Here is a 27,797-nt window from a genome sequence, read left to right on the forward strand (position 1 = left end):
TCTCCTTTGAAGGCATACCTACAAACAAATCCTGTGTGCGGCTATGGGCACAATCCTATGCCAATCTATTCATGGGTAATCTAGAGGAATCCTTCCTAAACACCCAAACCCCTCACCTGGTTCAGATTCTTTTATGACATCTTTGCAATCTGGATCAAGGATGAGGACACCCTGTCCACATTCCTCCAAGACCTCAACAGCTTCTTCCCCATTTACTTCACCTGGTCCTACTCAACCCAAGAAGTCACCTTCCTAGATGTTGACCTCCACCTCAGAGATGGCTACATCAGTACCTCTGTCTGTATCAAACCTACTAACCAGCAGCAGTACCTCCACTTCAATGGCTGCCTCTTGTTCCATACCAAGAAGTCCATTCCATACAACCTAGCCACCCATGGTTGTTGCATCTGCAGTGACAAGCGGTCCCTCTCGAAATATACTGAGGGTCTCACTGAGGCCTTCACAGGCCATAATTATCCTCCCAACCTTGTACAAAAACAAATATCCTGTGCCTTATCTTTACACCTTCCAAAGTCTCACCATCCGGCCACAGAGGAGCATTCCCCTCATGACTCTGTACCATCCAGGACTGGAGCAACTGAATTACATTCTCCACCAGCATTTTGACTACCTCTCGTCTTGCTCTGAAATGAGAAATGTGCTGCCCACTACCCTTCCCACCCCTCCCGTAGTGGTATTCTGTGGTCCACCGTACCTACACAATATACCGTATTTACTTGAATCCAAGCCGCACTTTTTTTCCGGTTTTTGTAATCCAAAAAACCTCCTGCGGCTTAGAATCGAGTGCAAAGTAAGCGGAAGTTCTGAAAAATGTTGGTAGGTGCCGCTACAACTAACTTCTGCCCTTGAATATTTGTAGCGCTACACAGGCATGCTTTGCAGGCACAAAGATAAATACTGGCGCCAAAACCTCTGCGTCAGTAAATAAATTTAAGAAAAAAGGTGGAAGACTAGCTTTTTTCTCCGCCCCGAGTTTCGACCACTGCATTTTCATACATTATCCAATGAAGTAAATACAAATTCCGTATTGTTTATCTTCGAATGTAGCAGCATTTCAATGTACTGCGAAAATCCGACTGGCAAGACTGGGATATTTGTCAATATGGCCAACTCTACGTTCTGAATTTTATCCTACCTGTGAGAAGAGATGGTTGTTAATAGGAACTTTTATGAATTGTGAATCGCATGCAGTATTGTCTTCACCGTAAGAATAATACGAATATAAACATTTTGCCATGTATTCTTTGGTGTTTGCTGTTACCTCATTTAAATCCTGTCTGCCTAATAACCTACGAAACTAGCGTGAGACAACAGCAAATGCGGAAGAATATACATGTCATGTTTATATTCGTATTATTTTTATGCCCAATAGTGATACAATCAGAAATGAAGCACGGAAATTGACTAGCTTTTTAAATCTAAGATGACTTTAATTTCTGTGCAAAATGTAATGTACACGAGAGGCGTCTGCAAAGATTTTCAAACGGAGAAAAATTTTAGCTAAACTCTCGTCCAGAACATCTATCATACGCAGTCTATTATTTGGTTCTTGTTGATCATTATCAAAGAAGGCAGCAGTGTAAGTAACAACAAATACGTCTCTTGCCATTGTTTCGCTAATGAGACAATTCCTCTGTTTCATTTTTATTGTAAGCGGCGGTAGCACGCACAAAAGCAAGCCATGCCACGAGCAGCGACAGGTCGTAAACACTCATTATCAGAATGCGATAAACAATGCACGACACAGTACAGTAATGCATTTTCAGCTTAGAGTGACGTAAACACCTATAACAAAGAGAACGGCACTTATCAGATCAAAGAAAAACAAGCTATCAATTCAAACCAGACGAAGCACGTGAAAAAGGAAGTGCACCCGTATAAATGCGGACGGAGCGCCTGACGCATAGCAATAGCTACCTGGTAAAGCTTAACTGCTAAGCTTACGACTCGAACCAAACTACTGTAGCTGTATCGTCATTCATTCGACCTAAATTGTGTCTCATATTACAATAGACCAACTTTGTTTCGGTTTGGAGGTGCGGCCTAAAACTTTTCTCTCCCCTTGAATTTCGAGTCTCAAATTTCAGGTGCGGCTTAGATTCGAGAATTTTTATTTCCTTGATTTCGAGTCTCATTTTTCAGGTGCGGCTTAGATTCGAGTGCGGCTTAGATTCGAGTAAATACGGTACTTGTCCACCCCTACACGATCCCTGCTCCCAACCCCTTACTTCATGACTCGTATCCCTGTAATAGACCTAGATGCAAGACCCATCCCATACATCCTCTTACCACTACTTACTCTTGTCCCGGTTACAAACATCACATATCCCATCAAAGGCAGGGCTACCTGTAAAACCAGTCATGTGAGGCTACCTGTAAAACCAGTCATGTGAGCTACAAGCTAAGCTGCAATCACTGTGCTGCATTCTAAGTGACAACCAACAAGCTGTCTGTCCTCATAAATGGCCACCAACAAACTGGCCAAGAAACAAGTGGACCACCCTGTTGCTGAGCACGCTGCCCAACATGATCCTTCATTTCAGTGACTGCTTCACTGCCTGTGCTGCATGGATCCTACCCACCAACACCATTTTTTCTTCATTGCGCAGGTAGGAACTCACCCTGCAATGTATTCTATTTTCTTGTAACCCTCCCGGCCTCAACCTTCGTTAGTCGTTGTTCTCACCCATTTGGTCCCTTACCTGTTTCCATTGCAGCACTACACAGCCCTCATTCCACCAACAACACACCCACTCTTTTTACTTCTCTCTTTTTCCACTACCTCCCCCCCCCCCCCCCTGCATACCTCCACCCTTCCGTCCCTCTAACCTCCCAACTGCACCTAGTTGCCCTACCCTCTCTGCACCTTATTCCTGTTTCTGTGTGTTCCCCAGCAGCACTTCACTGTCTCTCACCCCTACACTGCATTCCCTCCCCCTCGCACTCCATCCCCCTCCTTACTCCCACCCATTTGTCACTCCCATTATACACTGTTGCTGCTGCTCGCAGTGTGGCTTCAGGTGCCAGAGGCTGCAGTCATGTGTGTGAGTTTCGTGTGTGTGTGTGTGTGTGTGTGTGTGTGTGTGTGTGTGTGGCCGAAAGGCAATATAACTTTTTGTTGTGCCTATCTGTGGCTCAGCATCTCCGCTTCATGGTGAGTAACAACTTTCACTTTCATACTATTGTTACATTCCGTCCTGGATTTTCCATTGTTTGGTTCAATATTAATATTTCTCAGAAATGATGTATCCTTTAGATGTACAGGGCATCGGCCAATTGTAAGTAATATTTTCAAACTATGGAAAATCCAGGATGGAATGTAACAATATTATGAGAAGGAAAGTTGCTACTCACCATACAGCGGAGATTCCTATCTGTGACTCAGCATCTTCACTATATGGTGAGTAGCAACTTTCCTTCTCATAATATTGTAAGTAATACTTTCCTATAGACACCTGAGAAAAAGATTTCTGATGTCATCCAGGCATTGCTGTTGTATTCATTAGTACAAGGTAGTTTATTAATGTTTTTAAAATTCCTAGAAGTTTTAAATTTCCCTATTGTCAGTGACGACAACTTGTCATTCCCATCACTATTTACATACAATAGTGCAGTCATTCTCTCTTTACTTTTTTAAACTGTGTGGCATTTTTCTCCCTTAACAGAATAAGTTTTTGCAGGAAGTAAATCATTAAAAAAACGCCTGTTTCATCTGCGTTAAAAATGTCTCTGTGCTCATAAGCCTGTATTAATCACAGCTATGTAGTGTTCTCCCAGTGGTTTACATTTTCTAAGTCCACAGCTTCTCTTTCTCTCTCTCTCTCTCTCCACTTATACTGTGAAATGAGAGATTGTGACATTTCTTAAAACGACCTAACCATCTGTTTGACGCACTGAAATTTTTAATGCCGATCTTCAAGGTGATTTCCCAAGATTTCTCTTGCAGAACTGTTCTGCTTATAGGATTGCTCCCACTTCTCATTCCTTGAAATCGTTTTAAAAGAATAGTTTCTGGATCACTGAACGTTGACATGCAGATGTTCCTCCTATTTGACAACGCTTTCTTGTTTTTGAGAATGAGTATGCTGCACAAAACATTGTGGATGATTATCAGCATTTGCTCAATTGTAAGCTTCCTATGTTTGCATGCCAAAACTCCACAAAAGTATTAAACATATTAATTCGGCTATAAGAAATACAACACAACACTTGAAAGCTCGTGCTTCGTAACTCATCCACTGTGATGTCAGATCATGTGATCAGGGATGCATGGTAGTCAGGCAGATATCACTTTCTGATTCATTCAGTGCTCTTTCCTGTATCACTACATGGAATTCGATCTAGACACGTGTCGATCAATTATCATATACTGCTGTCACATGACATGAAGTAAAACCAGTGTAAAATTGAAATAAATCAAAAACACACTCAGACACGTTAAGAATTGCATAAAAACTGGATTTTAATGTGCAGAGTGTTTCATGTTTGTTCCTTAAAAGTGGACTTTTTCTTAAACCATGATTCATTAAAATCGGGGAAGAGTGACATTGTTCCTATGGGAGTTTCACCAGGACCAATGGAAATATTTGTTGAAAGCAGCATTTCCTTAAAAGTTGGTTCATTAATTTGGGGTTTTACTGTATATGATTGAGGTGTTGTCACCCACTGATACATAGCCAGTAGTCATTGACTTGCCTGCTCAAACACTGATGTCCTTCATTGAGGTCCAGACAGACAGACAGACAGAGATAGAAAGAATGAGCTGCTTGTCAGAGGCAGCTGAATGTTAGGTGTGTATTGATCTTCTGTATGGAAATGGTGACACAAGAGGAGAAGGAATCCAGTGTGCACTTGATGTGTAGTCCGGGAGGAATTGTCTACCATGTGGAAGAAACCATTCTGGGTATCACATCTATCACAAAGGACCTTTGACTAGTCTCAGTTCTTTCTAGAGGAAAGACGGCAAACCTCACTCATAGAGTTTTAAGAAAGTAGTTGATTTGCTACATCATACTGGGGGACTGATCAAGAGTACTGTAGTTTCTAATCAGTTGTAGAATCTAAACTATAGCTTGCAGCCAAATTTAGGATTTAAACAATAGTCTTCTTTGGTTCTATGATGAGCTTGACTACGGATTCTGGAGTTTGTACCTACACTACAGAGCAATGTTGTAAAATGATGTGCCCTATACATCAGAAGTGACCACTTAGGTCATGTCTCATGTAGTTTGCTGCCACGTCCTTTGTTAAGGGAAACTCGGAAATCCACAGCTGAATATGAGGCACCGACCAAGAATTATTAAAACTGATCAGATATTAAGTACGGACAGTGGTAAAATTAAAAGCTACAAAACTGCTGAAATGTTATCAGTAATGCCTAATAACTTGGCTCTCCCAAGAAAGTAGTTGCACTCTCCTAATATTAAGAACCTGAAGTATATCAGAAAATAATTATCGCTTCCCAAAGGGTGAAGTGCTTGAAGCAACAAACTGCAACATTAGATCTGGTGAACTCTAAAATGAATCCCACTGTGACATCAATACAGACAAGATTATCTGTCAGTTGTTACCAGTGTAGTTGATGATGCATTTCAACTGAGCACAAGGGGAAGACAATTACAAAGCAGTATATAGTGAGAGCTGTACATTGACAGGATGGGTGGGAATTAACTACCTACTAAACATTAGTCATTTTGTAAGTAGGGAAAAAGACTATGAGCTTGGAAAAAATAACTCTAGAACTGTATATTGATTTTAATTTCTTTGCAATATTTCACAGCTGTCATTTTGTTATACATGTATGGCACAATGTTGGCAGGAGCTGGTATAATGGTGAACAGGGTATTGAGACACGCAGGGCATTTGGATTGCTGGAAACCTTATGTGCATCTTCTCAGTTTGCAGCAGATCTTCTATCAGGTAACCTTCAGTTTTTAAAGACATTTTGCTAAAAGAGAAACACATTAGTTAAGCTATGCAAGAAAGAGAATATTGGTTAATTTTCAGTAACTTATAAATTCAGAACTTCAAGAGTGATTGCTGTTACAGTGTGAAATGTTAATTGGAAGAACAGGAGAAACCCTTTTCAAATAACTAAATTATAAGAATAATTCCATAATTGTGTTGTTTCAAAATTATGAGATAGGTCTTCAGTATTACAGAAATAGAAGGAACTATCTATGTGTAAATAGCAGTGTTTAAGAGGTTGTAGATGGCTGTTTGACATTTTAAAAAATCCATGATAAACATATTTATTATAATAAATCGAAAAATTTTGGCAGGGACCAAGTAAAGAGTGTTTGTCTTTCTTTCACATGGTATGATGAAAGACTGCAGACTTTTATTGTCATTCCTCACATTTTGTTTTATTCTCTCTTTTCAACATCTTCCAGAAAAATGTCTGGCAGGTTATCCTTCCATCCTATCTCGTCTTTGAACTTTCACTGCTATGAGCAGCCCTCTGGGTTTGCAAAATATACTGATATTTTCCTCTCTTAGTGTACCATCATAAATCATAATGAAGGAGTACTGAATAGATTCGATAAGAAGAGAGATTCTTTATGACACACCTTGACTAAAAGAAGGGACAGGTTGAGAGGACTAATATTCAAGCACAAAAGTATGGTTCATTTGGTAAAGAAGGGAAGAGCGAGGAGTAAAATTTGTAGAGGGAGACCAGGGTTGAATGCAGTAGGCAGGTTGAAATAGTGGAAGGCCGCAGTAGCTAAAACAAAGCATCACGCCATGACCATTCATCATGATTGACAGCATTTTTTGCAAATCATGTTAGTTATTTATGTGTTCTGTGGATCATAGTTACAATGTCTCACTAAGGTGTTTGAATTTAATTTTATTACCTTTTAGATTCTTCACCTTGCTGCAAAGTGTTCTAAGGCTTTTGTGGCTGAATATCTCACGGCTTTCTGTAAAAATCAAACAATGGAAACTCCAGATAGGAATGTCAGCAATGTAGGAAAAGACGAATTGCTACTTACCAGAAAGAAGACACATCAAGTTGCAGACAGGCGCGACTGTGTCCTTTAATTGTGCCTGTCTGTAACTTGATGTGTATTCTTTATGGTAAGTAGCGATCTGTCTTTTCCTACATTGTTCACTACTTTCTGTGACACACTTAAGCTGAGTGATGGAAGTCTAGTGATATATCAAAAGAAAAATTTTGTTGAGAAAACTTTTAAATTTGAGACAGAATTACTGGCATTGATAAGACAAAATCTATGTAGTACCTCCAATAAACACACACCAAAGTGCCATAGGTTAGGGAAGATTGAAAATGACTTGTAGGTCACTCAGGTGACAGGTGATGAGGATGGGTGAGAATGAAGGAGAAGATGGCAAAGAGAATGGGAGATCAAACAATGGAAAATCCAGGATGGAATGTAACAATATTCTGAGAAGGAAAGTTGCTACCCACCATATAGTGGAGATGCTGAGTCACAGATAGGCACAACAAAAAGATTTTCACACGTAAAGCTTTTGACCAATGGCGTTTGTCAACAATAGACGCGCCCACACACACACACACACACATTCATGCAAATGCAAAGGGGTCGTGTGTGTGAGTTGCATTTGCATGAGTGTATGTGTGTACATATGTGTGCCAGTTGTTGACGAAGGCCACTGGCCGAAAGCTTTAAGTGTGAAAATCTTTTTGTTGTGCCTGTCTGTAACCCAGCATCTCCACTATATGGTGAGTAGCAACTTTCCATCTCAGAATATTGTTACAGAGAATGGGAGGTCAAAGATAGTGAAAAGCACTGTGCTAGCTTCAGTCCAGAGTCGATAAGAAGTAAAGGCAGAGTAATAGTGAGATAAAGGAATATTCCTATAAAGAACTAGGAGCAAAAATTCAGTGAAAAAGAGGAGAGGAAGGCAGTGAAGCTGAAAAACCAAACACTAATTATAATACGAAATGAGACATAGTAAAAAGAAATTTTAAATATGCATGAAAATATACTGGAAAATGAAAGCTTTGAACACTTTGCAGCAAGGCAAAGAATCTAAAAGGCAGTAAAAAAAGTGAAATGATATTAATGTGGGAATTTGTTAATGGAGTTTAATTTCAGGAGGGTGTTTGGATGAGAGGATGTATTGGAGGGCAAGCTTGTATCTCTTTAGTTCAGAAAACTACTATTGGCTGGGAGGATCCAGATAGCGTGTTGGATGCAGCAGGCACTCAGGTCCCTTTAGTCATGCAGGAGCATTTTTAGCAACTGGGTACCAGGCGTCCCTAAAGTGGTCAGTTCTATGTCTATTCATGTGCTCAGACAGTTTTTTTGTGGTTGGTTGGTTGATAAACTAAATGCATCGTAAGTTGCCCCACCTTTAATATTGTAATATTTACCAGTTAAGGGGTAGTGGGTAATAGTAGAAGAAGAAGTGGCTTAAGTAGGACTGAAAAATTAATCTGTTCATTAACATTAACACCAATCATGCATCATGTATACCTGTAATCTGACTTATTCCATATCATTTCAATAAAAGAATTGTTCAAGTGATCTATAAAACATGTAACTAACTAACGGACATATGACTCTCCTTTGGGGTATGCCCAAAGTTACTTTTATGTCTGAAAATTTCTCTCTGTTCGAGTGACATGCTGTGTTCTAGTTGCAAGAAACTTCAGTCTAATCACACACTTCACCTGATATTCCATATGCTCGTATGTTGTTCATTAGGCAGCTGTACAGAACTGTATCGGATGCTTTACAGAAGTAGAGGAACGTGTTATCTACCTGGACGTCACTATCTGTTGTTTTCTGAGACTCAAGGATGAACAGAGCGAGCTGGGTTTCACATGATTATTGTTTTTGGAACCCATGTTGATTTCTACAGAGGAGATTTTCAATCACCAGGGATGTCATAATACATGAGCACAAAATATGTTTCAAAATTTAACAACAAACAGTTGTTGGAGATAAGGCCTACAGCTTTGTGTATGTGTTCAATGACCCTTGTTGAAAATGAGGATGGCCTGTGCGTTTTTCCAGTCCTGAGGAACACTTCACTCCTCCAGATACCTATGGCACACTGCTGCTAGAAGAGGGACAAGTTCTACCGGACACTCTATATACCGATGCCCTGTCAGTCCCAGTGGTTTTTCCTGTGTTAAGCAACTTCAGTTGCTTGTCTACCCTATGCTCACTTATTTGAATAATAACCATTTTGTCAGTCACGCAACAATTTAAAGGAGGCACTTTCAGTGCTATCTTTCTCTGTGAAACAGTTTTGAAAAAAGTCATTTAGCATTTTGACCTTTTCTGTGTTATTCTCTGTTTTGATCTCATTATGTCCACAGAGTGTATAGACAGATGGGGGGGGGGCTTTATCCCATTTGCTAATTGAACCTAAGACCAGAACTTCATAGAATTTTCTGTCATGTTGTAGACAGAATTTTACTTTCAGATTCATTGAACACATCACATGTGCCTCTCCTTACACTAATTTTGCCTTCGGTTGGTTTTTGTTTGTCTGTAGGACTTTTCCTATGTTTAACTTTCAGTGACGCTTTCCTAACACACAACACAGCCGTCAAAGCACAGTGGGTCTTTTCCGTCCGTCACAGCTTTGCTCAGCACATACCTTTCTAAAACATAGTGTACAATGCTCTTGAACTTTGGCCATCTGTACTCCAGATTGGTAGTGCTGGACATGAAATTTTCATGCTGACTGTTCAGATATTGTGGAAACTGTTTCTTGTTGCTCCTGTTGAGTAGAAAGACCTTCCTACCTTTCTTTATATTTGTATTTACAATCATATTATCTGAAGCTGTAATGACCTTCTGATAACTGATTCCCTGTTCCGTGGTAACTGAGTCGAAAAGCTCGGATATGTTTATCACCACCAGTTCTAAGATGTTACCTTTTCAAGTTGTTCTCTGTTTAACTGCTCAAGGTAATTTATGGATAAGGCATTTAGAACAATTTCACACAGTTCCGTGTCACTAGTATCTGCCCAAATTACATGTCTGTCCAAGCCTATAGCCGATAAATTGAAATCTCCGCCTAATACTATAGCGTGAGCTGGAAGTGGGCGCAAAATATTCTCCAAGTTTCCCTTCAAATGTTCCACCATTACTGTGGCCGAGGCAAAAGGTTTATAAAAGCATCCAATGACCATGTTTGATGTACCTTTAATGCATATATTTACCCAGATTATTTTGCATTCTCTGTCTGTACGTATTTCACTTGATTTTTTTTTATTATTATTTTTAAAAAAATGGTTGCCTCCACCTACCTCTACCTACCTTTGCAATATACATTCTGATCAGATTTTCGAATTTCATTGCTATTAACATCTGGTTTCAGCCATCTTTGTCCCAAGTACTATGTGGGCATTGTTACCATTTATAAATGAGACTAGTTTTTGGGACATTTCCGTAGATGCTAACATTGTACATTAAAAATATCTTTAAATTTTCTTTCTCTGAACTGCTATGATGAATGCTACCCTGTCTGGAATCAGAACATCTTACCTGGTCTGCGGAGGGACTTCCGTAGCCTTAAAAAAACTCGCATGTGTGTAGCACACACATTCAACAACCCTAGACGTCACGTACTGCCTGTAATGCGTGTATGACCTTAGGAAGGTCCTACAATTCTCCACTTGATAGCAGAGATTGAGAAATATGTATTTAAAATTGTCACAAAATTATCTGAGACCGGTTGAAGCCTTCCAGTCACTCCCACCAGAGGTCCACAGTCAGTTCTGGAAATGATTCTGCAAAACAGTGGCTCAGCTTCCACTCTGCAGGTTAAGCTGTCTGTCTTCACCAAAGCAGCCTGTAGGAATGAAGGATGGAATCTGAACCCAGGCAACAGGTGGCACTAGTGCCTACAATTTGCAGCCCAGTGCACCCAGCGTGGTCAATCGCCGCTGACAGAGCCTCCTCCATGTCTTGGACAAGACCCCTCTGCCAAGCAAACACAGTGGGAATTGGCGTTCTTTCATGACCTATCTGCTATTTCCCTGATGCACTCCACTAACCACCCAACATCGGAGTTCCTAAGGACAAGCAGTCCCAACCTCTGCACTTGTCTGGACCTCTCAAGAAGACCATCAACAGTCCCAATAATCGTGGCATCCTGTACTGGCTCAGATGTACTTTCAGCAGTAGGCAGTATGTCAAATGCATTTTGAAGATATAATGGGAGCTCCATGGCACTTTGGCCCTCCAGCCAGAGATTCGTGAATTTGGCGTTGTTTGCCAATCACCATCAGGTTAGTGTTGTCCAGCCACGTCAGGCGAATCAGAGGATGCAGCATGTTAGGGATCCCAGGCGACATTAAAAGCTTCAGAGGTGCCAAAACATTCATCTCGGGCACCCCAATGCCACCACAGCCCAGGGTGGGAGCCCAAAGTCTGTTGATCTTGGCCAACACAGCTTACAGCTGTTAACAAACAATGGCCAATTCCCCCTGCTTCCATATACAACAGGTGCAGTTCCTATCCATCTGAAGACAGTTTTTGTCTGTACCACCTAAATAATGTAACCTAACCCAAAAAGTCACTGGGTGCAATCTAAGTTCTGCTGATACCCCACTTCCGATATTTTTTAACTATGCTTCAAAGTCGGCTCACACAAAGCTAATGTACATAAATCTACACAAAAATCTTAGAGTAAGTTATTAAACAGTAGTCTAAACAATAAAATACACTTGGGAAAAATATATCTAAAAACAAAGATGATGTGACTTACCAAACGAAAGCGCTGGCAGGTCGATAGACACACAAACAAACACAAAAATACACACAAAATTCAAGCTTTAGCAACCAACGGTTGCTTCATCAGGAAAGAGGGAAAGATGAAAAGATGTGGATTTTAAGGGAGAGGGTAAGGAGTCATTCCAATCCAGGGAGCGGAAAGACTTACCTTAGGGGGAAAAAAGGACAGGTATACACTCGAACACACACCCATATCCAACTGCACATACACAGACACAAGCAGACATTTGTAAAGGCAAAGAGTCACCGCAACTACCCTCCCGATCTGGTACAGAAGCAAATAATCAGAGCCACTTCCTCATCCCCTCAAACCCAGAACCTCCCACAGAACCACCACAAAAGTGCCCCACTTGTGACAGGATACTTTCCGGGACTGGATCAGACTCTGAATGTGGCTCTCCAGTGGGGATATGACTTCCTCAAATCCTGCCCTGAAATGAGATCCATCCGTCATGAAATCCTCCCCACTCCTCCAAGAGTGTCTTTCCGCCGTCCACCTAACCTTCGTAACCCCTTAGTTCATCCCTATGAAATCCCCAAACCACCTTCCCTACCCTCTGGCTCCTACCCTTGTAACTGCCCCCGGTGTAAAACCTGTCCCATGCACCCTCCGACCACCATCTACTCCAGTCCTGTAACCCGGAAGGTGTACACGATCAAAGGCAGAGCCACGTGTGAAAGCACCCATGTGATTTACCAACTGACCTGCCTACACTGTGAAGCTTTCTATGTGGGAATGACCAGCAACAAACTGTCCATTCACATGAATGGACACAGGCAGACAGTGTTTGTTGGTAATGAGGATCACCCTGTGGCTAAACATGCCTTGGTGCACGGCCAACACATCTTGGCACAGTGTTACACCGTCCGGGTTATCTGGATACTTCTCACTAACACCAACCTGTCAGAACTCCGGAGATGGGAACTTCCCCTTCAGTATATCCTCTCTTCTCGTTATCTGCCAGGCCTCAACCTCCACTAATTTCAACTTGCCGCCGCTCATACCTCACCTGTCTTTCAACAACATCTTTGCCTCTGTACTTCTGCCTCGACTGACATCTCTGCCACTCTTTGCCTTTACAAATGTCTGCTTGTGTCTGTGTATGTGCGGTTGGATATGGGTGTGTGTGCGAGTGTATACCTGTCCTTTTTTCCCCCTAAGGTAAGTCTTCCCGCTCCCGGGATTGGAATGACTCCTTTCCCTCTCCCTTAAAACCCACATCCTTTCGTCTTTCCCTCTCCTTCCCTCTTTCCTGATGAAGCAACCGTTGGTTACGAAAGCTTGAATTTTGTGTGTATGTTTGTGTGTCTATCGACCTGCCAGCGCTTTCGTTTGGTAAGTCATATCATCTTTGTTTTTAGATACAATAAAATACACTGATACAATTCCCTTCGTCGCAGAAGATGTGAAAAACAGAAACTCAACTCAGTACTGTCTGCAACGCAGAAACTTTTTGTATGGTACTAAGCACACCATCTTGGCTCTTTGCAGCCACTAGATATCATTTGGTGGTCAGTGGTACACTGCTCAGAATGCATGTGTGAGTACATAACTGGGCACAGAACCCATCTCATTCATTTACCACCCTGTGCTGTGCTTTTTACTTTGACGTCTACATTTGTGATGTGGTTTATTCATTCTGGAGATCTCATTTTTCCACTATACCTTTGCTCTGATCGATCGCCCGAACAGTGATCCTTTTTTTCAGCTACTCCATACTCTATATTTCACTGTTACTAACAGACATCAGTGCCTATTGCTGATCTGTGCTCTTGTTATTGTTTCCTGTTATATTTGGTTTAATGCTGATATTTTCTGGAACTCCAGTAATTCAAGAGCAAAGAACCACTTATCAGTGACATATTTTTTTGACATGCCTACATGACTGGAGTGGTCTTTATCTTTTTTCTGTAATCACACTTTGAGACTAAACTCAAAGCGGTTGTAATTATGGCATCTACAACAACATGAATGAGGATGCCTTGATTTGATTTTCAGAAGCTTCCTTCCGAGGAAAAAAAAGGTTTTTCATATGTACTCCCTTAACACCATACTGTTAGTATCTCTGTTTCAGCATAGTATTCTAGAAGTAATTATGTAATATTATTGATACTACAAAGGTAAAGTAAGTGGTACATTTTTGTAAAATACTTTTTTATTTTTTTGAACATTATTGAAACTTTCTGTTAAGCTTCATTTTGCACTCTTATTCCCAGGGACGAATTATGTTCCCACACAGTAATAATGATTATTATTTACTTTCAACATCTGTTTCATAAAATACAACAGCAATGTATATCAGAATATATGACTTTCTTTATATGTACTTCGTAAATACTTGATAAGTAAAGGAGACCACTCACTGAAAATCAAAAGATTTGAGCATTGACAGGGGCACACAAAAAAAGACAACTTGCTAGCTTTTGGAATAAATTCTTCTGCAAGCTAGAGTATAAATACACACACAAATGCCACAGTAATGAGAAAGGCTTTGTTCCAAAAGTTAAAAGTTTTCTTTCTTTTCTTGTCTGTCCCTGTTGATGACTCAACGCTTCTGCTTTTCAGTGAGTGGTCTCTTTTACTCCTAAAGTATTTACATTCTACCAGAACTTTCCTACTATATTTATTTGCCCTTCCATTTCTTTGTCTTGTTAGGTACTTCTGGACCGAAGGATATTCCTAAACCAGCCTTTAATTCTCATATTGATAGCAGCTCAGAATCAATAGTAAAGAAGACTATTGCCAAAGAAAGCACTCGGCAAGGAAAGAATGTTGCACCAGCTGTTACAAATTCTAGTGCAGAAATGGACACAGATAGTACACACAGCTCACAAGAGGTGATGATTGTGGAACCAGTAGCAGGGCCGTCGGGATTGACGGAACGCCATGCCGAAGGTGTAGACACAGAACTGCATCTGTTGTTGAAGCAAATACCGGCTATTCCTAGGATTAGTGCTCCAGAGAAATTACCATTAGATTTATCAGATTTCATATCAGACCAACATGGATTTCTCCGCTTATGCCTCGAAGTTGCGTCACAAATTAGCTTACAGGTATGTAAACAACCACAGAATCCCATTAGTTAGTGGTTCATGCTGCTAACACCCAAACCTGCAGCTGTCAGACACTCAGATTGGTACCAAATGTTCTTTGTAGATAAAATATCAACCAAAACACTGATTTAGTTCATGCTATGTGCTGTCGTCCAGTATAAATATGTAAACCGGTAATTAAAAATAACACCAGAACTATGGAGCACATGAATGATGTGTCTGTGAATGACAGCTGTAGATATCTTGTGGGTGAGTTGGTGGAGCATACGATTGTCTATCCAAAAGTCCTGCGTTCAAAGTCCTGTTATGACAATTTGTTTTAACTGTTTACATGTGAAACTGCTATATGGGAGAACATTTTCCTGACATATAAAAGGACTTTTCAAAGTTTGTAGCCATGTTCTTTTGACAGTCTGCTTTCACTTCAGTAGTTGAAAGTGGCAAACATTTGTATAGATAGGTGTGGTGTTCTGTCAGACATGTGCAACAGAACAGACACCACTCAAGATGAAGCAGCTAGTGCATTTGTAGTTTCACAAAATAAACATAAACAATCAAAACAGCAGAATAAAGAAAACATGCGGAAGTATTAATAGAGCCATATAACATGTAATACAGTACAAATTTTGTCGTCATTGGGGTATGAAAGCAGGACCCGTGGTGCAATAATCTAACACTCTACCAACTTCCCCATGGAAGCTCTATGTATTAATTAATTGCGCACAGTTATGCTTTTCCTATGCTCTGTAGTTCTGTTGTTACTGTTAATTAACATTTATGCCCGTTCTGCTGGACGACGGCACATAGTACAAACTAAATCAGAGTTGTGGTTGATACTCCGTCGATATGCAATGTTTGGTGCCTATCTGAGTGTCTGACATCTGGAGGTTTGCGTGTAAGTGCTACAGTGTGGTAATCTTCTATTTGTAATGGAAAAATTATACTCCAGTTTATTTCTAATGATATATTCTTAGTTTAACTTGCATATTTCATGGTCCACCAATTGATTCTGACATTAATTTGCTATCTAGGATACCTGCAGGCTCACGCAGTAGTAGTTACTTTAGAAAATCCAAAACCATTTTGCCCATCATAGATTTTTTAATTCATTGTAACAAGCTGAACATTTATGTCAACATTTATTTTAATTTATTCAATGCCAGTGAACTAATAAAAGTTTTAAAAATGTTCTGTTGTAAAATACGTAACTTATGAATGCTCTTGTAAATAGTTACATACTGGCCTGTATCAACAACATGTGTTGTCATATGTAAAACCAGTTCATTTATGTGACAACAGTAGTTTGTTCCCACAGAGAAGTCAAATATCTTTAAGAACCAGAACATCTATGATCACACATTGCACTGCTCATCATATGATTAATATTGTTATGATGTGGTTGCTAACCATTTAATGAAGAATAATCATCTTGGGATTGAAGCTCTTTTTTCCCATGTTTGCTTTAACAATACATATGTTTTTGGATAGGGTCTGCCTTTAACAAAACACAATTTTGTTTTTTAACCTAAACATGTTTCACTGCAGTAGCAGCATCTTCAGTGGGCTTTTATTTTATGGCTTTTTACCACATGGTGCGGTTTTCCTGATGTATTATGTTTCTACAGTGACTGTTTTGTTTCACAGTTTGTCATCTGCAACAATTAACATGTTTTCTTTTTCCTCATCTTCATCACTGTAAAACACTATATATTGAGCTGTCACTGTCACAGTTTCACTATTTGTTTTTACAGCTGGTAAACAGTTTTGTTATTTGTTGTTGTTTTTTCTTCTTATAACTGTTTGTTTTTACAGCTGCTAAACAGTGAAACAGTGACAGTGACAGCTCAATATATAATGTTTCACAGTGATGAAGGTGGGGAAAAAGAAAATGTGTAAGGGGTTGCAGATGACAAACTGTGAAACAAAACAGTCACTGTAAAAACATAATACATCAGGAAAACCGCCATAAAATAAAACTGCACTGAAGATTCCGCAACAGCAGTGAAACATGTTTGGGTTAAAAAACAAAACTGTGTTTTGCTAAAGGTGGTCCCTATCCAAAAACATATGTTTTTTATGAACAATTTTTGCACCACAATGCATACTTCCTCTTGCACCAATATGCAGACTGTTGTAACAAAATAAGAGGACAGGTACATTTAAAGTTAATTTTTTATTTCATGATATTTTGCAACAAGTTTTCTTGTATACCCAGTGCTTGATTATTATTTTTTTTTTTTTTTTAAGAAAAAAAGAGGTTCCAAAATGTCATTTTATCACATTTTAGGTTAGAGATCCCAGTACGGCCTACCAGCGTGTACTGCCACATCAAGCACTGTGTATACTAGCAAAGGGAATTACTTGACATCTGGCCACAACTATATGTTGTATTTGTACATTGTTATTTTTTACTTAAGTATAAACCTTGTATTGTTGTAATATTTATGCTATCTTTCTGTAAGTACCTCCAGCTGTCATGATGTATCAGTCGACAGCTTGTGGGCATAATTGATTGTAGCACCATCAATTAGCCTGAGAATAATTTTTTCAAGAGTACAGTATGAAATAATGTTGTGTGTGGCTGTAGATGCCCATCATTTTATTGTGTGGGACAAGTTGAAACTGTGTGGTGGTCCAAGATTCGAGTCCACATCTCTGTCTTCTGCTGGCAGTGTGTCACCAGTTACAACATCCAAACATGCCTTGCAGACCTACTAAAAGCTTTAACTTGTAGCTGGCTCCTGCCCTCTCCATTATGAGCTATGCAGAGTCTGCTGCAGTGCTGGGAGCCCAGCAGAGACTAACACCTCTGAGAGAGAGGATGTAACTCGGAGTCAGGCTTATTTAGAACCTGAGAGTTGTTTCTGAGAATGAATTATTTTAGTCTACACTACGGGAATGACATTATTGAGCTGAGGAGGAACTAGTATCAATCTGAAACCATGTTTTGGTCTATGTTCAGATGGCAGAATTTGTTGTGCATGACACACAAAAGGCAGTGCAGCAGGTTTGAATTCCAGTCTGGGGATGCTTCAAAACCATGTACATTCAACTGTAAGTGAAAGGCTGTTACTAGAAACACCCTCATTTCTCTCCAATATCCTTTCTTCTAGGAGTACAGGTTCAGCAAGCTATGCAGGAATAAAAAATGGATTATAGAAGTGAGCTACTGTCATAGCAGAAATTGTGATATCAGTCTCCAATGACTGTGCTCTCAAAGAGATGTTAAACTCTGATCTCCATTTTGAAACTGTAAGAGTAGGTTCTGGGTTGTCAGTTGTGCTGGATAGCTTGGTCAGTAAGAGGAAGGCAATGCAAAGTTCCACGTTCAATGCACAATACACTGCACAGTTTCAATCTGTCAGAAAGTTTCAAGATTGTAGTAATTCACCAGTGACCAGTTTCCCTCTTTTAATTAAGGCTTTCTGAGAATATGTTCCAGTTTAATTTTTGGTTGACATTCTTAGTGGAGAAATAAGACTGCGGGATTCTGGACCATCAGGTGTCAGGGACTCTCACTCTTTACCTTCCTTTGTATAGTTTTCTTTTTTCCTACCAGCTTTCCCTTACTCATTTTCATCTGTTTCCATTTTAGTTTCTGTTGAAAGTTACTTCTCTCATTTCAGTTTTTTCACCATTACTACAGAGGTCTTGAAACTGTACAAAACTTGATAGGGCCTTTAGAAAGATTTCTTATCCCACCATTTTTGTTTTCCTGATATTCATTGAATTCCAATATTTTTGGGGCGACATAAGCTACGTATTTGAATGCTAAATTTTTATGTTGATTCTGCATATGAAGAAATTTCATTTCAGTGTAGTATCATTATGATTACTTAAGATGAACAGTTCCTTTGTATCTGCTATTTATTATTCCAGATTTTTTTGGCTATCACAAAACCATCTCTTAAATTTATAAATGTAGAAAAGTTATCTGTACAATAAATACTAAATATACTTTTTAGACCCAGTGTAATTTTTCTTTTGTTGCTGATTGTGACAACTGTTTTGTTTTTAGTTCTTGTCGTAATGTGCCACTTTCATTTCTTCCTTCTTTTAAATATATCTTTTTGCTTGTGATTTTGTAGATCTAAACAGTGTGGTAGATAGATGGTACCTTTTGAGTATTGTAGCCAAATTGATGATTCCTTATTGTGTATGACATATGGCAGCTAAAACCAAGTGTGTGAAAGACTGAGAAAGAAAATTAAAAACCAGGGCATTTATCCACCCTGTACTCACCCAGTCATCTGAAAATTGATAGACTCCTACAGAAACACAGCATTCATTACTATTCACTCACATCAGCATTAGCGCATGTAATGTGGGATTGACCAACATAAGTCAAGAAGAGATATAATGACAGAATGTGATAGCTCAATATCAGTATTTTCTTGCAGATTCCAAGTTTCTAGGACAATACAGTTCAAGAGTACATTGAAATAATGCTGTCAGTAAACCTTATAATAAAGGGTGGAGACTTCATTTTAAGCAAGTCTTGGATCCCTATTATTTGTGTCATATTCAAAGCCTTTTAGGAGGAGATAAAGGTAGACGATTAGAATTTTATTGTTGTAATTGCATATTGTCAAGAAATTTCATTAATACTCTTTACTGATGAAGCCACTCTCACTCTTGACTGTGTCACTAACACTATGAACTCACATAGGTGCTCCAACAAAAAAAAACCAAATACCTTTGTGGAGGAACATGCTCAAGAACACTTCTCTATAAATGTGTGTTGTACGAGAGGCAATCAGTTTACTGGGCCTGTTGTGAATGCCAGATTGTCTTACAGCTCCCCATTACCTAGAATTTCTTGAAAAGAAACTTCCAGCATTATTGGAAGAGGTTCATTTGGCTACAAGAATGGGTACTTTCTTCCAGCATGATGATGCCCTGCACATTCTAACTATCAGATGATATGTCATCTATACTTAACATTTCCCAGAGGATGAATTGACAGAAATCGTCACATTTATTGACAGCTGGGGTAAGCAGACCTTATCGTTTTAGATTTTTATATGTGGGGTGGTTGTAAGGTGGAATCTACAAAGAAAAGATAGACACTACAGGCAAATTGATTGTTGTGATTATGTGTACTGCTGACCACATAGAAGAACACCAAGATGGCCTCAGGCAAGATACATGTGGTATTATCAAGAGAATTTGAAAGTACATGGAAATTTATGAAGATCAGCTTTGAATTCAGTCATTTGCTGTTGTGTAAAGTGTCACTCTAGCTTGTATAGGTTTATGTATGTATGTAATGTAGGTGATATATTGAAAAAACACTTAATGATACACTGAAGTAATGAAAGTTTAGGTTACTAAGGCTGTGTAATTGTAATGTCCTATGGCTACTACTTCCACACTGATTAAATTTAATCTCGTAACTATGTGAAATTGTTGTCTGTAATTATCCAAAGTTCAAACCAATGTAGCAAGGCCTAATGATTTTGTGTTATACCATCAACGTTTCGCAGAATACTTGCATCAATTGTTACGTCTTTCCCAAAACTGTGAGATATAATGCACTGAAATAAAATTGTGACCTGCCAATAATAGTGAAACTGCAATTATGTAAATTTGTTGATCTCATAGTGCAGAAGCAGCAGCCAATGATCTCCGGTCGCCAGTGGATTAACTGTTCATAAATAGGAACTTATACAGAATCCTCGAATACTGATTCGGTGCTATTCAGTTCTCGTTTGGTTATATAATGGGTAGCCATAAAGCAAATTAAGCTTACCCATTACAGGTATTTTAGAGCCCATAACTGTAAATTGAATGTAAATATATAAAACTGCAACAAGTCAGTTTTTTTGAATAGTTATTTATTATTGCATGAACTGGTTGTTGAACCTTTATAGGTTCATCTGAAGATGGATCGGAAAAGGTTCAAAAACTGCTTCATGGAATAATAAATAACTATTCAAAAAAGTGCCTTGTTGCAGTTTTATGTATTTACAGTAAAGCATATTTCTCTTAATTGCAGGAAAACTGTTCCTGAATTTCCTTGCCATTGCTTGTAAATTCACCAGCAAACTTCACAGACCAAATGGCTGAAATTCCTTTATAAATTCACAGTAGTATGTCTTGTAACAGAGTCCCTGTTGATCGCTAATTGTTTACGTGAGCAATCTGCTCGCCGTGGAGCAACTGTGTGTCATGGGGTAAACACATTTCTCCTGCAGGCAAAATGTGGTAACGTGCGGTATTTTAAAAATTTTCACCTTAACAATTGACATGTCACTGAACTGTCAGCTGAACGGCTCTGCTTTAATACTACACCAAACTATAAAATATCGCAACTGGCACAGGCTCTTGTTGAGATATTATATGCTTAACACTCCCTCCTGTTTGTGTTAAAGTCTTACAGCTGTATCTCTGTAACCAATAAAAGGTGGATGCATGTTATATGGAATGTTTTATTCAGATTGGTGTATACTATCACCTCTTAAAATATTTACTGTTCCTCCTAAAACGTGTGTGGGTGGGGGGGGGGGGGGGGGGGGTTGGATGGGTGGGTGGACTGTACTGACCTGCAGGTGAGTACTGACTAGTCTGTCTGCTCTTGATGTAATTATTATACCTTATGATGAAAATTTTCTTTTTATAAATATCCATTTGGTCATAAGGATCTCTCGTTACCTTGTTGCATTCATAATTAACTGATTAACTGGAAGTACACCATCTCTCCATTTTTATTGTGATAGTTTCATTATAGTTGATTAAAACTTTTTTTCTGTTATCCCTTTTTTAATCAGAAACTGCCATTGAAAAGTCTGACCTTTATTCCAGTAGTTTTTATCTAAATTTGCTGTGGACTGAGTTACTATCTGTGCTCTCAATGAATCTTAAACGTAAATCTTCCTTCTTAACTATAGAATAAGATTTTAATAAAATATGTGTTTACATGTGAGGAATTCCAGCCTTATCATTTATTGTTCTGTTTTATAATTAATGAAGGTTATATTTTCTGTTTCATTTTACTAAACATGTATTTTCTGTTTACAGAGGAGAACTCATAGCTATGTTGGCGTTCTCACCTGCATGATCAGGATGCTGCGAGCAGTTGCCCTCAAGAGTTCCTTCACAAAGAGAGGGTTGGTTGCAAATTATCTTATGTTGATGTTAAATGTGATTATGTAGTTTTTATATGAACTTCTTATCAGTCTTACCATGAATGTTACATACTTACTGATACATCACATACGCTGTTTCTTCACAGAAATCCTGATTCAGAACTCTTCATTATTACTGTTAACAAATAAGTAATTCTGTACATATCAAGAAGCAAATAATTATCAGCAATAATTGAAAAGTGCTTCTCTTGAATTCCTTGTAATGAGGGCTAACAAATCTTTCCTGATTGCAAAAGTGTAAAGCTGACTGACCCATTTCATTCATCTACCAACGACATTATGATAATCCTAGGAAAAAAATGTACATGTGAATTCACGAAGAAAAGGTGCTGTAAAACTTTTCTCCGGGAACAAATTATTCTTAATCAATACATGCTTTTCGCATGAGGATAGGAGTACACAAATATGTTGTTGTTACCGTGCAATATTAAATATTCCTAGCTCATGGTGATGTAGGCATGATGAGCATGTCTGCACTAATCACAAACATCAGTTGGTGTACCTTTCCATTTGCAAAGGTCGCATTTTGTAACATGTTTGTTTGTGTCCAGTTTCTGTGCATCTCAAAACATAACATATAAACTCCATCACAAATAATGTGACTTGTCATTTGTATCATGCCTTTCAGTTGCATATGTAGTCAGGCTGTGATTACTACATTGAATTTTGACAAATAATGTGTGGTCTCCAGATGGTGTAATGTTATTAACAGATCGAGAGTGTCTTTTTGAGGTCAATAACTGCCTTGTCAGTAAACTAAGCAATTGAGGAAGGGTTAAACTATCAGAGTACATGACATTACTGCCCATAAATTGCACTATGTTGTATCTGTAGTAGAAGGGTGCTAATTCTGGCTGAGGGGGAGTTAGACAGGTTGAAAGTTAAGCATTCGTTATGTGAAAATAATAACCAGTGGAATGATAGATCTGTAAAGAAAGAAAGAGTTGGGAAGACCCTCAAGGGATAGGTTCAGTTCTTTATTCAGAAAGTGTTTTCTTCTTCCACCAACAACAACCGCTTTCCTTGCAGTATGTGAGAGTTGTCTCTTAAGCTTACCTTTTGAGTGTAGGTGAATGTAACGAATGTGTGTCTAGTGAGAGGTGTAATGTTTGTGATGTATGATGATCAAAGAAGGTAGAGGACAAAACCCAGCAGATCCCATATAACCTGTTCCTCTCAAATAGCACATAGGGGTTCACCTAGCTTAATATCGCCATCCAACAAACGAATCACCATCAACACAGTTGCAAGCCCTCACTCCAAGAGACACTACAGAGAGGTTTTTTAAATTTAATTCAGGACATTGATGCCCAGTCTAATGATCAGGAGCCTTATGCTACCCCCTCCGCTGTCCTCCCCTTGCTAGCCAAACAGTGACAATGAAAATTTCTTCTACCACCATGATTCAAACTTACCACTCAAAAGTCGAGTGCCACTGGAGGTATCCATCAGCTATCTAGCCTACAATGATGCGTTATAGACGTACAATTTGCATGGTACTGATGAATCATGCAGTTTCTTTTGAGCCCTCAACATAACTTTGCACGATTGAAACCATTTTGTTGTTCTTTGTGTCAATATTGCAATGGTCTGCTACACTGAAGTTTTCATTTTTCTAGACAATTCTCTTGATCTAGAAATATTAGTGTCTTAGACTATAGCAAGAATCCAAATAAATGCAAGTTTTTAACATTCTGTATTTTTTGTTTAGTTCCATTGTATTGATCGAGAATGCTATTCCAATTAGCATTTTGGAGCATTGAAGAGTGAAAGGGAGACACATGGTTTAAAACACCATCAGCTATCACCTTTTACATTAAACATATTGTGGGTATTTGCAAAGGAAACCCTACATACAGAAACCTGTAGATTCATTATATCATGTTGTTGTTAATATTAAGTTTCATTAGCGGTCCAGATATTTTACAGTAATGTTTCCATTTCGACAGCAGTGAGAATATTTTAACGTGGTCATTAGCTTATGTTTTAACGTATGTGAATAGCAATGCATTGTCTTTGTATTGAGGGAAGGGAGAGGTAAAACCCAGTGCTGGATGTGAAGACTGCTCCTCTTGAGTAACACAGAGGGGATCACCATGATATCCCCCCCCCTGGGGGCTCGACACTCTTTGGCAGGTTCATGCTTGGCTACCATGGGGCCCCAGCCTTTGCGGCATTTTTTTCCCTTCCGTGCTGCATGTCTATCCTCTTGCTATTCTTTTTCCCCTCCCTTGGGGAACATGTCTGGGGTATTATTGGGAATGTTCTGCACTCTGTAACTGATGTGTGAACAGTCTCACCAATGTTTTTCGCTCCCTTTTCCTTTCTTTGTTAACCTTCTCCTCTCATTCCTCCGCTTTGACATTTGAGGATCCTCTTTTTTTCTTCTTCCTCCGTGCGTGCTCCCGAAGGCCAGCCCACGCGTCGGACGCATAACAGGTGACTGATTAATACATAATTTCCAGCCCCGAGTCATCAGGTAGGGTTCACACATACCCCCTGGTACAGGCCAGGTCCAGGGAGGGGTGATTGCCTGAGCTGTAATCTTCCCAATTTGTCGATTGGTCCCTCTGTCAGGTATTCGGGAGGTGTGACCTGAGGTGTGAACAATCACCTAAGGCGGGTGAACCCCCTTGTGAAGGGGGCCCCCAGTTGGAAGGAGCGCGCCATCGAACACGGTGGCAATCGTGGGAGATTTCCTCGCGATGAATCAATCGTCTTCCCACTCAACATCTACAAAACATAAACACAATGGGGCTAATGATTCAGAGACCCTTCCCGCTGCACCACGGTTCCTCACGGCCTCACATACTGAAGACAATCAGTCCTGCGCCACAGTAAATCCGTTCATTATTCAGAAAAGTGTGGATATAATTGCTGGCCCTGTGAAATCCTGCTCTCATTTACGGAATGGCTGTTTGCTTTTGGAGACCACTTCTGATTCTCAAGCACAACAACTGCCTCACTTCTCCACAGTTACCCTGTTCATGTCGAGTCCCATAAAACTTTGAATTCTTCCTGTGGTGTAATTTACACCAGCCTACTCAACAGTCTAACAGAGGCCGAAATACAATCTTACCTCTCTGATCAGGGTGTCATTGCCATCCATTGTGTAATGAAAAAGGTAGATTGCTCCTTAGTGCCCACCTGCACTCTCTTTCTCACCTTTGATAGAGTGGTGCTTCCGTCCAAGTTCAAAGCAAGCTATGAACTTATTACCATCTTGCCATACATTCCAACCCCAATGCGCTGCTACCAGTGTCATCATTTCAACCACACTAGAACGTCTTGTTGACACCCAGCCAAATGTGTCACCTGTGGTAGGGATGCGCACAAGGGCAATCGTCCACCTCCTCCTCCCTGCTGTATCAACTGCAATGGCGGCAATGCTGCCTCCTCTCGGTATTGTCCAGTGTATCTTGATGAGCAAACTGTTCAAGAGATCCAGGTAAAGGAAAAGGTGCCTTACTCAGTCGCTTGCAAGTTAGTGGCTAGTCGCAAACCCTGCGTTCTCCTGTCTGGTGCCTATAGTTCTGTTTTTCTTACCCCTCGCTCCATAAAGGACATGGCCATGCAGACATGTGACCTCCAATTCAGCTCTGAGGTTGTGAAATTGCCCAGTTTCAAGGTAGCATTGCCATCCTGCCACCCAGCTGCGCTACAATCCATCAAACTCTCGCCTCCAGGGGCGAAGCCACCAGCTACACAACCAGTAGACCGACAGAAGTAGTACTCCCGTGAAGACTTCCTCCATCCCTCCAGCCGAACAACACCCGAGTCTTCATCTAACCGGAAAGGCTCGAAGAAGTCCATGAAAGGCAAATGGTCTTCTGCTTCGCCACCTCAAAGATCCTCTTCGGTGATGTCGCCACATGATACTTTAGCCCGGCCAGCTCCAGTGTCGCCAATGCGCACCAACAAACGTTTTTTGGCATTGGACTCTACAGATTGCCCGCACAAGCAAGTTGATGCTTCTGTGGACCCCATGGAGCAGGATCCTCCTGCTTCTGTGCCCTGTAGTAGCACTTCTTCCCCAGCTGTCACTCGGCAACTGCAGAGGTGACACCCCTACGTCTTTTCCTCATCATGACTCTCCCCCAATGGAACATTCGCAGCCTTCAGTCCCACAAAGAGGATTTACATCTGCTTTTAGTGTCGCAGTGTCCCCTTGTCCTCTGACTTCAGGAAACAAATTTGCGCACTCATGACCGTTTTGAGCATTCACATTTCTTACAGATTCGTTTTTACCTTCCCCCTGAAGTCGGTATTCCATCTCATGGGGGCGTCATGCTGCTCATACAGGATAACATTCATAGTTGGCCCATCTCCCTGACTTCAAGCTGTTGCAGTTCACCTTTTCCTTCCCTGCCTGACTTTTCCCTCTGTACCATATATGCCCTTCCATCATTCACTGTCACCAGGACAGACTTCCTTCAACTTCCTGGGCAGCTACCTCCCCCATTTTTGCTACTCAGTGACTTTAATGCACGTCATCCCCTTTGGGGTTCTCCCAGGATCTGTCAGAGAGGTGCCCTCTGGGCTGACCTTCTTAACCAACTTTACCACTTCTGCCTTACACTGGAGCACCCACTTTCCTTTCTGACTCCTCACAAACCTATTCTCATTTGGACCTCTTTGTGTGCACTGCCCAGCTAGCCCCTTGTCTTGAGTGGTCCATTCTTTCTGACACCTACTCGAGCGACCATTCACTGTGTGCTATCCATTTGCTGATTCCTACCACCTCCACGTGCACACCTGAATGGCAACTTGCTAAGGCTGACTGGCAGCTTTACTCCTCCCTGGTGACCTTCGAAGAACAAGATTTCCCCAGTTGTGATGACCAGGTGGAATATCTCACAAACATTATACTTACTGCTGCAGAACGTTCCATCCCCCACAGTTCGTAGTGTCCCAGTCCCTTGGTGGACTGAGGCATGCCGTGATGCAATTCGCACATGGAGACATGCTCTCCGCGTCTTTAACTGCTGCCCTACACTGGCAAACTGCATTCGTTATAAACAGATGCCTGCAAAGTGCCATCGCGTTCTTCGAGATAACAAAAGAGCCAGCTGGGTTTCATTCACTAGTTCTTTTAACAGTTTCACACCTTCCTCTGTCGTGTGGGCCAACGTCCGATGGCTCTCTGGAACCAAGATCCGTTCCCCAATTTCCGGCTTGACAGTCGCTGACAATGTTGTTGTGGACCCTGTTGGTATCTCCAACACCTTGGGTTGCCATTTTGTGTAAGTTTCGACCTCTTCGCAGTATCACCCTGCCGTCATCCATCGGAAACGAGCGGCGGAGGCTCGGGCGATACCCTTCTCTTCTCGGAATCATGAGTGCTACAATGCTGCCTTGACTATGAGGGAACTAGATCATGCTCTCAGTTCATCCTGATCCTCCACCCCAGGGCCAGATGCCATACACATTCAGATGTTGCAGCACCTTTCTCATGTGGGCAAGCACTTTCTGCTTAACACGTACAAACGCATCTGGGCTGAGGGCACATTTCCTAGACGCTGGCATGAAGCCACCGTCATACCCATACCTAAGCCCAGTAAGGACGAAACCTTCCTTCTAGCTTCCGCCCTATCTCTCTTACTAGCTGCGTTTGCAAGGTGATGGAACGTACGATTCATGCTCGGCTGGTGTGGTGGCTCGATTCTTGCCATTTACTAACAAATGCACAGTGTGGATTTGAAGCGTGGCGTTCTGCAGTCTACAATCTCCTTACTTTGTCCACTCATATCATGAATGGCTTCCTGCGGAAATCCCAGACTGTGGCAGTGTTTTTCGATTTGGAGAAGGCATACAACACCTGCTGGAGAAC

The 27,797-nt window shown here is 40.5% G+C and overlaps 1 protein-coding gene across 2 annotated transcripts in view; it reads left to right on the forward strand.

The window, feature by feature from the left end:
* The window catches only part of LOC126484032 (uncharacterized), a 144,207-nt gene that overhangs the window by 67,448 nt on the left and 48,962 nt on the right, over positions 1-27,797 (forward strand). For both annotated transcript variants that reach the window (XM_050107364.1, XM_050107363.1), the window contains exons 11-13: positions 5,840-5,940; positions 14,422-14,819; positions 21,840-21,928. In XM_050107364.1, the coding sequence (XP_049963321.1) occupies positions 5,840-5,940; positions 14,422-14,819; positions 21,840-21,928 (588 nt within the window). The remainder of the gene's footprint in view (positions 1-5,839; positions 5,941-14,421; positions 14,820-21,839; positions 21,929-27,797) is intronic.

This window comes from Schistocerca serialis, chromosome 6, assembly GCF_023864345.2.
Source record: "Schistocerca serialis cubense isolate TAMUIC-IGC-003099 chromosome 6, iqSchSeri2.2, whole genome shotgun sequence".
Taxonomy (NCBI): Eukaryota; Metazoa; Arthropoda; class Insecta; order Orthoptera; family Acrididae; genus Schistocerca; species Schistocerca serialis.